General features: G+C 49.7%; 1 protein-coding gene across 1 annotated transcript in view; it reads right to left on the reverse strand.

Moving 5' to 3' along the window:
* Window positions 1–1,363: 1,363 nt before the first annotated feature.
* Window positions 1,364–12,509, reverse strand: part of LOC138769755 (urokinase plasminogen activator surface receptor-like) — a 31,341-nt gene continuing 20,195 nt past the window's right edge. The window contains exons 2-5 of the mRNA XM_069948400.1: window positions 5,722–5,841; window positions 5,426–5,575; window positions 3,990–4,127; window positions 1,364–1,832 (exon numbers count right to left, since the gene is read on the reverse strand). Coding sequence (XP_069804501.1) covers window positions 1,645–1,832; window positions 3,990–4,127; window positions 5,426–5,575; window positions 5,722–5,841 — 596 coding nt within the window. The 3' untranslated portion in view covers window positions 1,364–1,644. The remainder of the gene's footprint in view (window positions 1,833–3,989; window positions 4,128–5,425; window positions 5,576–5,721; window positions 5,842–12,509) is intronic.

A 12,509-nucleotide genomic window follows, 5' to 3' on the forward strand; every position in this document is an offset into this window, starting at 1 on the left:
CAGATGTCAGTTGTCACTGTGTCTGGTAATACGGTAATATACAAAGTGTGTAGCATATAAAAGGCAGGTGTAGATGTTTTTTTGTCGTGGTTCTGATATCCCTTCTTCCGTTTATCCAACGCGTTTCCCTTGTTCTATGGCGACAAGTTCCTCAGGGAGTAGGAAGAGTGTTGGAGTATCAATGGGATATGCCTGTAAGTATGGACAAATGTTCAGTCATCAACCAGGATAGTGTTTGTTGTAGGGTAGTGTGTTTAGATTTAGTACAGGTGCATACCTTGATACATGTCTCAGTCTGATCCAGGAAAAATTTAATTTACAGATGAATATTGTGGGTGCTCCCAAGTCTGTTGTAGGGGGGTCACCGTTGTATGTATAGAGATACGTCTGGTGGACAAGTTGTGGTCACTTTATCCTAGGATGATCAATACCCTTAGTTATGTTATACGTAATGGTAAATCAGTAGTCCCCCAAGTGTTAATACACTTACCAGATTTGTGTCTGGTCTTGTGTGTTAGTTGTTTTCTGCCTTTACAGTGTGATCAACTGTATAGTATTATTACGAGCTGTAGTAGATAAGTAACCAGCAATCCTGTAAAGAATTATAAGGCTCAGGTTATGGCTGACAGTAGTGATACAGTGTGGTGAGCTAATTAAGTACTAAGTACTGGTTGATGACTGAACATTTGTCCATACTTACAGGCATATCCCATTGATACTCCAACACTCTTCCTACTCCCTGAGGAACTTGTCGCCATAGAACAAGGGAAACGCGTTGGATAAACGGAAGAAGGGATATCAGAACCACGACAAAAAAACATCTACACCTGCCTTTTATATGCTACACACTTTGTATATTACCGTATTACCAGACACAGTGACAACTGACATCTGTAATGGGAAAGACCTACACAACCCTAACACAGGGTCAGTCCCTCCTGTTGTTTGGGGACGCCTAAACCAGGGGGTCCCACTTCAGCAATAGGCAGGGTTAAACCAGGGGTAACCTATCTCGTACCTTTACCCCTTACCCCTTATACCTCTACCTATAATCATCTAATTATAAAACCTGTTTTTCATGTTTGTGTTTAATGTACATATTAATAAATACATGCTATAAGACGTATTATAGCATTTTCACCACAGTCCCTCCACTTTGTTTATTTATTCAGTGGAAACGGGGCCGAAGTCAAAGAAATAAAAAACTGATCAAAAAACGGATCAAAACACATCTGTTTTTTTTAGTGTACACAAAAATGTGGCCGACCACGGTTTTGTGTACGCTAAAAAACAAACAAACAAACATGCGTTTTCGTTCGTTTTTTGATCCGTTTTGTATATTTGTCAATGGAAAAAAACATCAAAACAATTGCACACAAATACATCAGTTTTTTTGTTTGTATTTTGCACAAATCGGATGAAAAGAAAAACAAAAAACGAATTGCAAAAACACAGTGTGAACCCAGCCCAAGCGGGTAGTCTGAAAAAGCTGGGTGACAATCAATATGGCCGCCCTCCACTGTGAATGGCCACCCATGGGTGGCGTCTCCTATGGGGGGCAAATACTTTGTTACTCAGCTTTCCCAGGAACAGATACAACAATAAAGCAACATTTGAATCAGGATCAAACATTTCCCCAGCAATTTAAGGCACGACCTTGAAGACGCACAACAAGGTCACACCGAGCAGATAGAGTCCATAATGGAGTCCGGCGCCTCCGTCCGTGCATGTGGTGTCCGATATGAATGTCATATGTCCGAATGTCCCTTCTTCATGAGGAATCTGACACAAGCCTGGTGTGGCGCAGCCGCGTACAGCTATTGAGGAAGATCCTGAGAGGGTGAAGGGGAAAGATGAGTAAGATGGTGTCATCTGTATTATACTTGCCTCCCCTAACATCCCTCATGGGTGCACCGCCTGGAGGATATGGAGCAATACAGCTACTGGCGGTGATCCTGAGAGGGTGGAGGGGGAAAGGTGAGTAAGATGGTGTCATCTCTACTATACTTACCTCCCCTAACATCCCTCATGGGTGCACCGCCTGGAGGATACAGAACAATACAGCTACTGGCGGTGATCCTGAGAGGGTGGAGGGGGAAAGGTGAGTAAGATGGTGTCATCTCTACTATACTTACCTCCCCTAACATCCCTCATGGGTGCACCGCCTGGAGGATACAGAACAATACAGCTACTGGCGGTGATCCTGAGAGGGTGGAGGGGGAAAGGTGAGTAAGATGGTGTCATCTCTACTATACTTACCTCCCCTAACATCCCTCATGGGTGCACCGCCTGGAGGATACAGAACAATACAGCTACTGGCGGTGATCCTGAGAGGGTGGAGGGGGAAAGGTGAGTAAGATGGTGTCATCTCTACTATACTTACCTCCCCTATCTTCCCTCATGGGTGTGCTGCCTGGAGGATGCGCAGCAATAAAGCTACTGGCGGTGATCCTGAGATGGTGGAGGGGGAAAAATGAGTAAGAGGGTGACATCTATATTATACCTGTTCTAGGTCCCTATTATCCCTTATGGGTGCACCGCCTGGAGGATATGGAGCAATACAGCTACTGGCGATGATCCTGAGATGGTGGAGGGGGAAAGATGAGTAAGATGGTGACATCTATATTATGGTTCCCTCCTCTATTATTCCTAATGGGTACATCGCCTGGAGGATACGGAGCAATACAGCTACTGGCAGTGATCCTGAGAGGGTGGAGGGGGAAAGATGAGTAAGATGGTATCTTCTGTATTATAACTACTCCCTCTACTATCCCTTATGGGTGCACCGCCTGGAGAATACACAGTAATACAGCTCCTGGCGGTGATCCTGAGATGGTGGAGGGGGAAAGATGAGTAAGGCCCCCTTTACACGTCCGGAAAAACCACCCGGATTTCCTATCAGGAAATCCGGACGGATTTCCGGATGCAAAGACTTATATTGGACACGGACACCCTTCCGGAATTTTCTGGAAGGGTGTCCGTTCCGGAAAATAGGACCGGATTTTTTAGAACCGGTCCTATTTTCGTCCGGAAATCCGGCCCGGACGCCCCCATAGGAGTCTATGGGAGCGCCCGGGCCCCGGACGCTTTCCTGATGCACATCAGGAAAGCGTCCGGAGTTCCACTCACCCGGACCAGCTTCCGCCTCTGCCCCAGCCTCCTGCTGCCTCTTCGTCCGCCGCCTTGTCTGCAGGTACCGCACCGGACCACATCACCCGCACCACCCCTTTCCCAAACCTCCCCACTCGCGGCCACTCGCGGCACCCCCGCGGCCACTCGCGGCACCCTGACAGTAAAAACTGACACGGACGTGTGAATGGGGCCTAAGAGGGTAACATCTATATTATACCTGTTCTAGGTCCCTATTATCCCTTATGGGTGTGCTGCATGGAGAACACACAGTAATACAGCTCCTGGTGGTGATTCTGAGGGGCTAGAGGGGGAAAGGTGAGTAAGATGGTATCATCTATATTATACTTGCCCTCCCTATTATCCCTCATTGGTGCACTGCTTGGAGCAATACAGCCACATAGAACATTACAACAATCGTGAAGACATAACAGATAAAAATATAGAAATCTTCACATAGACTTCTGAAAGTATTAGTAAGGGAGTTCCTGTGAGGGTAGCAGTGAATGTCATTGTATAGGAGAGAGAAGAGGAGGAAGGAGGACCAGGGGACAAGCTGATACAAAGACTGGTAGGTGAGATAGGAGACTGAGCTTTACTCACTAGAGATGAGCGAACCTGGAGCATGCTCGACTCCATCCGAACCTGAACGTTCGGCATTTGATTAGCTGGGGCGGCTGAACTTGGATAAAGCTCTAAGGTTGTCTGGAAAACATGGATACAGACAATGACTATATCCATGTTATCCACATAGCCTTAGGGCTTTATTCAAGTTCAGCAGCCACCGCTAATCAAATGCCGAAAGTTCGGGTTCGGATGGAGTCGAGCATGCTCCAGGTTTGCTCATCTCTATTACTCACCGGTTATCGTCACCTGGGAAATGCACATGGTCTCGTTTCCGACACAGTTCATGTAGTTGTCAGAGTCACAGGGAGAGTCTTCCATGGCCTGGCAGCTCTTGCAGACGACGCCATTCTGATCGGAGGTTACAGGAGGCACTGAGAGAAATGAGAGCGAGAATACAGGAGGTAAAAGTATAGGGAATTCAATATCCAATGAGACCCACTGTCTTATTTCAGTTGTGAGGGGGCGGTCCAGACTACACAATCTGATTACAGTGCAGCAGCCATCTGCCATGGGGTCTTCTCCTAATCAACAGTGGCAGACAGGACTAATCATTAACATAAGTCACTTAAAGGGAATCTGTCACTAGGTTTATTCCGACTTAAATGAGGGCAGCATAAACTGGTGACAGAAATGCTGAACAGATGGGTGTATTACTTACATCACTCTGTTCATCCGTTCTCCTAATATGTAAGAGAATAAGATTCTTACAATATGTAAGAGAATAAGATTCTTACCACACCCCTCCCCCACCCTCCAGCTGCTGATCGACAGTAGACTGCCTATACACAGCATGGATAGATAACTGCCAATCAGCAACTAGTGGGCGGAGTTTTCTGCTTCTCATGAATGTCCAGGACTACTGAGCTCATGCACATATCGGAGAGGACTACTTATTATCCATGTTATTCAGGAGGAGATCTCTGGATCAGCTGCACAGAGCAATGTAAGTGATCCATCATTCTGTTCAGCTTCTCTGTCACTAGTTTATACTGCCCTGAGATAGGACACCATAATCCTACTGACAGAGTCTTTTTAAGCTACTTTAAAGTCTGTAAAACAGTAGGAGAGCTTGCTCTTTGGTGCCCCCTATTGGAGGTAACGGCTCTTCTAGTCAATGCAATGCATCTGATGACATCCTTCCAATAGGTGGCACCAAAGAGCAAGTTCTCTTGTACAGCAGAGCTACTTTGCATATTTTCTCCATTGCATGGCCTATGAGACTACATACTGAATTTAAAGGGGTAGGTTAGCAAAAATGTTTTCTTTCAAATCAGAAACTTGTAATTTACTTCTATTAAAAAATCTCCAGTCTTCCAGTACTTATCAGCTGTGGTATGCCCTGCAGGAAGTGACAATTCTTTCCAGTCTCACACAGTGCTCTCTGCTGCCACCTATGTCCATGTCGGGAACTGTCCAGAGCAGAAGGAGATTTTTTTTTTTTTTTTGCTGAACTGACCCTTCTCTATCAGAGTCCTCACCCCTTTAGGTCTAAAAGTGTCACAGTGGACGTTAGATATATAGACTGTCAATCCTGTATACCATACCCCCAACCATCACATACTCCCGACCACAAAATGGGAGGGGCTTATGCAAATATGCCAATTATAGGATGAGAATACCTCTAGGATGAGACACTATAGCACTTATCACTATTCCTATAAGTACTTACATTCTGGAGGGGGCGGAGTGCAGAGATCTGTCGAACAGCAGGTGGCGCTAGCTATGGTTCTGACATTGGGAACGCTCATACTGCCGGAAATAGTGCACTGATCGGGGTCCCCGCACCCTCGAATGAACAGTTTTGATATTGGAACACCAGCTGCCAAGAAACATATAACTTTATAATCCTGATTGTTCCAATCAGACACAACACATACATATAACAGCACTCCCTGTGGTCAGGCAGGGTATTGCAAATGAAAAAAAATATCTATTATCCATTTTACAATAGCATTGTCTACTTACCCACTAAGGTCAGGGCATACCTAGATACACAGACCTCATGTGGCAAAGAACACGTTTGTTCAGATCCTGTACATGGAACATCGGATGCATCACTGCATTGTATACAAGACAGGGAGTAACCTAGAGGAAGATGGAAATATAAGATATAATCACATGTAGAAGGTCATTTACACAGTGACCCCACCAGCAGAATAGGGATTACAGCTCTGGAGTATAATACAGGATGTAACTCAGGATCAGTAATGTAATGTATGTACACAGTGACCCCACCAGCAGAATACTGAGTGCAGCTCTGGAGTGGTGATCCAATTAGTTTTGGGTGTGGTCCTGCTGTGTGGGGCTGTGCGAGGCTGCTGCTCCTGAGCTCCAGGCAAGGAAGATCTGCCCCTGGGCCTGCTCTCTCCTCCCCAGGGAGGGAGCAGGTTTTCAGGCATGAGCGAGCCAAGGAGAGTCCCAACTCCTGCCCCCCGAACCAGGTCCGTGGGGGGCAGAGGAATCCAGCGACCAACAGAGGGAATACCATCAGAGGTCCCAGGGCTGAGGCGTTCTACTAGGAGGTGCAGCGATGCTTCTCCAGCCGCCCCTGAACCTGAGGTAACAAAGGGTAGCCGCAAGGCTACAGCAAGTTGTGGAACTACAAGTGCCAGAAGTTCTGGAATAACTGTGGAAACCAGCCAGGAAAATCTGTGCAGTGACACTCCTCCTGGAGCAAGGCTGTCTGCCCATGAAGGTGTGGAGGAAGATTGGGGGGTGCAGCGGTCCCAAGAGACGGGGCAGACCTATGGCCTACGGATTGCTGCAAGCCTCTGTGGGTATGAGGAAGCCAGAAACCAGCTGTACAAGCTCCAGGAGGAGGTATGTGCTGTAAAAGCATTGATGGACACTGCTGCTAAGCAGCAAAAGGCTGAGCTAACAGCGAAAATGAAATGTCTGAAAGTTGACATCAAAAAGATTGTGAAAAAGAGAACTTTATTTTGGAGAACAGTGGGCCGTTTAAAGAGAAACTTCAGAATGATGATCGTTTTGCTCAAACAGAGAGAGAAAGGCAGAGAAGGCTGAGAGGGCTCCAGCCAGAGAGCCGGGTGGAGGAGGAAGGAGACGCTGCGGAGGTACGTGATGTTGAGCCGAATCCACCCGGGGGTCTACAACAACAGACCCCATACAGTGGTCTCCCTGCAGGGCAAGCAGCATTGTCATCTAGCCGCGGTTCGGGGGATGAAAGCAACACCAGTTACCAGGGAGGGGCGCTGATGGCCCAGATCCAGCTCCTGGAGTCACCAGGGCGCCTCCAGGACTTCGTATTCGGAGATGAGTTACCAGAGGAGGCGCCTGGGAGAAAGACCAAGGTAAAGACCACCAAGCTTCAGGAGCAGGTAACATTTGTATATTCCCCCCTCCCTGTGCCCCCCGAACTGGCCTCAGGGTCAGCTCACTGTGTGAACCCCATATCTCAGCCCAGCCTGAGTTCTGTTGTGGACTCAGTGCAGGAGAATGGGGAGAGTATGGAGTCTAGTATGGCGGTAAGCTCCATCTCTGTTTGCAGTAGCAGAGGTGGAGCAGGTGAGGAACCGGCCGTAAGGTCGGACAGTGATATTGGCCCAGTGGCGGGCAGTGGCAGGAGAGGTGGCCCAGCGGTGGGCAGTGACGTTAAAGGCACTGGTACATCAGCTCGCTCCCTGACGGGAGGGGGGAGCGGGTGTGTGCCGGTGTCAGCTGCGGGAGCTCCGGTGGCGCTTGGCGCTGGCGCTGCTGTTCCTTTGGGGCAGCGGTGTCATCGTCGGGATGCTGCCGGGGCTAAGATGCCTTCGCCTCCCAAAAGAAAGACTGGACTAAAGCCATTGTTTTGTATTGGAGTTGCTGGACCAGATCGTGCGGAGGAGTCTAGTACTGATGAGGCAGAGGGTACCAGCAGAAATAGGGCAGGGGCTGCCTCTAAACAGTCCAGGCAGGCTGTTCGGTCCTTTCTAAAGGGACCAGTGGCCTGTCCTGTGGAGGTGGCTCCGGTCCTGGTACCCAATGACGCTGATGGTACAAAATCTCTTTCTGTCCCAGAACACACCGGTCCACCCAGTGTGAATGGGGGAATTAATGTGGGGGGGAAGGCAGGAGGGAATGTGGGGAGGAATCTGTCTGGGGCTTTGGAGGGTGGTCGGGGCAGTGTGACATGTGGTATTGGTGTAGGTATGGATTATGTGGAGGAGGGTGGTGAAGGGGCACAGACTAGTGGTGGGAGCATAGGGCCTGGTCCAGTTGCACCCCCAGCGGCTGCAGCACCTGTACGCAGCTATGCAAATGTTGCCGCTGGGGGAAGTGGGGTGCTTTCCTCGTCCTCGGGCCCTGCGGATGGTGACTTGCATCGACGTGTCCTGCAGGCCTTAAAGAGAGGGGAGAGAACAATCAATGTAGAGGGTAGGGAGGTTGATCTGTCTTTCTTGATAGAAAGGCATGGCCTTGCAGCCTTCCGAGAGGAAAGGGGTAGGGAAACTGTGTGGTCTCTCCCAACAGCCGGGCCGGGTGGTGTCCGAAGGAATGTGGTCCGTCTGAGGTGGAGAGGCAGTGATACATGTCCCCCAAGATCTAAAGTTGTTGAGCTCCTGCTGAGGATGAGCTTCAAGGCAGCCGACATCTTTGCCTTGATACATCCCTTTGGTACCCCTGAATTCGATATCAGCTTTGTTCGGCCGGAGGGGCTTGAGCTTTTTTGGTCGAACTATGAGCTGGTAAAGGATGAGCCCGGCTGGCGAGACTTTGCCATTCAGGTGGTGTCTCGCCAAAATAACGTCAAGAGAGTGACCGTTTTAACCCGTAACGAATCACTCTCTTGTATTGACATCATGACGTGGCTTGGCCGGTATGGAGAGGTGGTGGAAGTCCCAAAAAAGAACAGGGACGAATATGGCATCTGGTCAGGGGCTTGGACCTTTATGGTCAAACTTAGGTATTCAGGAAACACCGTTACCCATATACCATCTGCCACCTTCCTAGGAAGGGATCGAATCCAGGTCTTCTACCAGGGTCAGCCTAAGCTCTGTCACAGGTGCGGTGACCCCACACATTTCAGTGCTAGGTGTACAGTGATGAAGTGCTCATTGTGTGGGGAAATAGGCCATCTCGCTGCATCCTGTGTGGAGATTAGGTGTCACCTGTGTGGTGACTTAGGTCACCCATTCAGTCGCTGCCCTCGTTCCTTTGCCAACGCAGTTGTTACCCCGGTGGAGAAAGGTCGTGAGGAGGAATCTACTGGGGGGGCAGCTGGCGGGGGTGAAGGAGTAAAAGAGCCAGGGAGGAAAAGTAAGCAAAAGACGCCAGCCCAACTGAGGCGTCGGGATAAGCGCCAAAGGGAGAGGGAGATGGGGGAGTCTCAGGAGCCTTGCGCAACTGTGGTGACCTCTGATCTCATCCCTGAGGCCAATCTTACTGCTGAGGCTCTGAGGGACAGTGATCTGGATGAGGAGATTTGGAGGATTCGGAAAGAAGAAGGTGCCATCTCTTCACTGTCCTCCCATGGTGAGAGCGCGGATGAGGATAGTGGGAGATGGGTGGAGCACAAGCGGGGTACTAAAAAGAATAAGAAAAGGGGGGATGTAAGATCTTCTCCCACCCCCCAGATGCCAAAGGAAGGTACAACCATCCTCCCTCTGATTGGTCTCTCAAACCGGTTCCAAACCCTCCAAGATGTTTCCTCCTCAGAGGTGCAGGAGGCACAGGGTGAGGTTCTGGTTGTTGCAGTGACGGAGGGGCCTGCAGGGGACGTCGAATCCTCTCTCCCTGGGGAACGTATTTCCTTTGGGGGGAGGATCTGCCCAGAGTCGGGGGACGAGGAAAATGTAAATAAAGGGGACATGGATACATCCATTTCACTAAAGAGAGGTAAACCATCATCAGATGAGGAAGGTGGCGGGCAGGATGGAAAGGATAGTGGGAAAAAGAAAGCCGTCTAACTCAATCACCCATGATGGCGGCACCCTCTCCGTTGACGCTGGCTTCCATTAATGTAGCCAGCATTAAGTCAGATACGGCTAGATTTGCGGCCTATGATTATTTTGCCCACATTAATGCTGATATTTTCTTTTTGCAGGAGACCAGGCTAACAGACCTGTCATCTATATTTAAAGCCAGAAGGGAATGGAGGAATGGGCCCTCCTACTGGTCTCTTGCGGCCGAGCCGTATAGCGGGGTGGCGGTACTTTTTGCCGCACCGGTAGAATGCCGACGGGTTATTGAGTTAGAAATGGGGAGGTGCCTGATTCTAGATGTCCTCATGAAGGGACAAGAACTTCGCCTTATTAACATCTATGGTCCACAGTCCAAGTGGGATCGGAAGTGTCTCTTTATGAGGATCAAGCCCTATCTTTTTACAAGTCGGCAGGTGGTCTTTGGAGGGGACTTCAATGCTGTCACGAGGCCCCAGGATAGGGGAGGTTCCAGAGACAAGCTGACTTATGATAGCGTCGCCCTGAATAGTATAGCTAGTGAGGCTCGCCTGGTGGATGTTCACATCCGGCATACACCAGGCCACGCGGGATTCACCTATCATAGGGGTAGTTGTAGGTCCAGGATAGACAGGTTTTATTTAAAGGAGGAAGCCGTCTCTTCAGCGGTGTCCGTTGTTGAGGTGGAGTTCTCCGACCACTGTTTAATTTTGTTTTCTCTGAATGTTACAGAGACCCCCCGGATGGGTAGAGGCTACTGGAAGCTCAATTCGTCTCTCTTGGAAGAAGCGGAAATAAGACAGTCCTTTGAGGATTTTCTTCAGAGCCAGGTACCATTGCTGGGCCTTTGTAGCAGTAAGTCAGAGTGGTGGGAGATGTTCAAAAAAAGGGTTGCGAGATTCTTCCGCCAGCTCTCGAGCCTCAGGAGTCTGGACAGGTATCGCCTGTACCAGGGCCTGAGGAAGAAACTTGAACGTCTTGTCTCGACTGGAGGTAGTCGTGATGATATCTCCAGAGTGAAAGCCTTGCTACTGAGGTGCCAGTACGATAGACACGCATCTTTGGTTTTTGAGAGGGACTACGGGAAGTACCGCTCGCCCGACCCTTACAGAAACTGCAAGATGTCAGTGAATAGTAAAATCGTCTCAGGACTGATTGATAGTACAGGATCCCTGAAAAGGTCCAGATCAGGGATCCTGGAGGTCGTCAGATCCTTTTACTCGCACCTCTTGGGGAGGAAGGATCTAGATCGGGATAAGGCCTCAGCTTTCTTGACTGAAACCGTCCCTGAACCAGGGGTAGACCCCTCTCTTGACGTTTTGACAGAGATGATCCAAGAAGAGGAAGTCAGGGTGGCTATTGATGGTCTTGCCCTCAAGAAGTCACCCGGTCCAGATGGCTTAACATCTGAGTTTTATAAGACCTTTAAGGACACTTTGGTACCCCTCTTGACTGAGGTATTTAATGAGTGTCTCTCCTCGGGCACTCTGCCGAGGTCAATGAGGAGGTCAGCCTTGATCATCTTGTCAAAGGGTAAAGACCCGACCCGCATTGAGAATTGGCGTCCCATAGCGCTTCTCAGTGTGGACAGAAAGATTCTGGCAAAAGTGCTGTTTAATCGGCTGGTGAAGTTTGCGCCCCAGCTCCTTTCGGGGGCCCAGCATTGCTCTGTTCCAGGCCGCAGTACCTTTAGTGCTGTGCTCGGTGTCCGGGAGGCTGTGGAGCAGGGTAGGGCAGGTCACTGGAAGGGGTACTTGCTGTCCTTGGATCAGGCAAAAGCGTTTGATCGGGTTAACCACGAGTACCTCTGGTCTGTTCTTCTGAGATATGGCCTGCCGGGGGGGTTTGTTGATTGGCTTAAGACCTTGTATGCAGGGGCAGAGAGTTTCCCGCTTGTGAATGGTTGGATTGGCCGCTCTTTTGAGGTTGGGTCTGGTGTCCGTCAGGGTTGCCCTTTGAGCCCACTGTTGTATGTGTTTGCAATTGATCCTTTCCTTAGGAGGATTGATTGTGGACCGTTGGCAGGGGTGAGAATGGACCCTGCGGTGCCGGATTCCACTCTGAGGGTGGTAGCGTACGCCGATGATGTCACCATATTCGTCTCCTCGCAAGAGGAGGTGCAGTGTGTGATGTCAGAGGTGGAGCGCTACTCAGAGGCATCTGGGTCCAAGATCAACCAGGGAAAGTGTGAGAGTCTCTGGCTGGGAGGTGGAGATCCTGGATTTGATCTCCCGGACACCCTTCCAGAGCCCCAGGAGTTTGCAAAAGTTCTCGGCATTGAATTTGGCCAAGGGGATTACCCCAAACAAAACTGGGACAGCAGGCTTAAGATCGCCGCTCAGAGGGTGGATCAGTGGAAGGGTTGGTCTTTGACCCTCAGGGAAAGGGTTAACCTGATCAAAACATTCCTGCTCCCTTTGCTGATATATCTGGGCAGTGTTTGCATTTTGCCAGAGCCTCTCTGGACTCGGGTCTACAGTGTGTTCTTCCAGCTGTTATGGGGGAATAGACTGAACCTAGTCAAGAGGGAGGTTACTTACCGTACGAGGAGACAAGGGGGGTTGTGTATGGTCAACCCCGTGGTGTTCCTGGTGAATACCTTTCTTAAGACCAACATTGCAAACCTCTGGAAAGAGAGGGCTCCTCCGTGGGTATTCTCCTGTAGGGGATGGTTTCGGCCTTTCTTCCAGGAATGGGAGACAGGAGGGCAAGTGAAGGATCTCCGCACACCACACGGGCATCTTCCGGCTTATGCTACCCTGGTTCTGAAGGTCATTCGTCGGTGGGGTTTGGGGATGTGGGAGATTAGGACACTGTCGAGGAAACTCCTTGACAATAGAGTCCTGTCATCCCATT

The sequence above is a fragment of the Dendropsophus ebraccatus genome, chromosome 12, assembly GCF_027789765.1.
Source record: "Dendropsophus ebraccatus isolate aDenEbr1 chromosome 12, aDenEbr1.pat, whole genome shotgun sequence".
Lineage (NCBI taxonomy): Eukaryota > Metazoa > Chordata > Amphibia > Anura > Hylidae > Dendropsophus > Dendropsophus ebraccatus.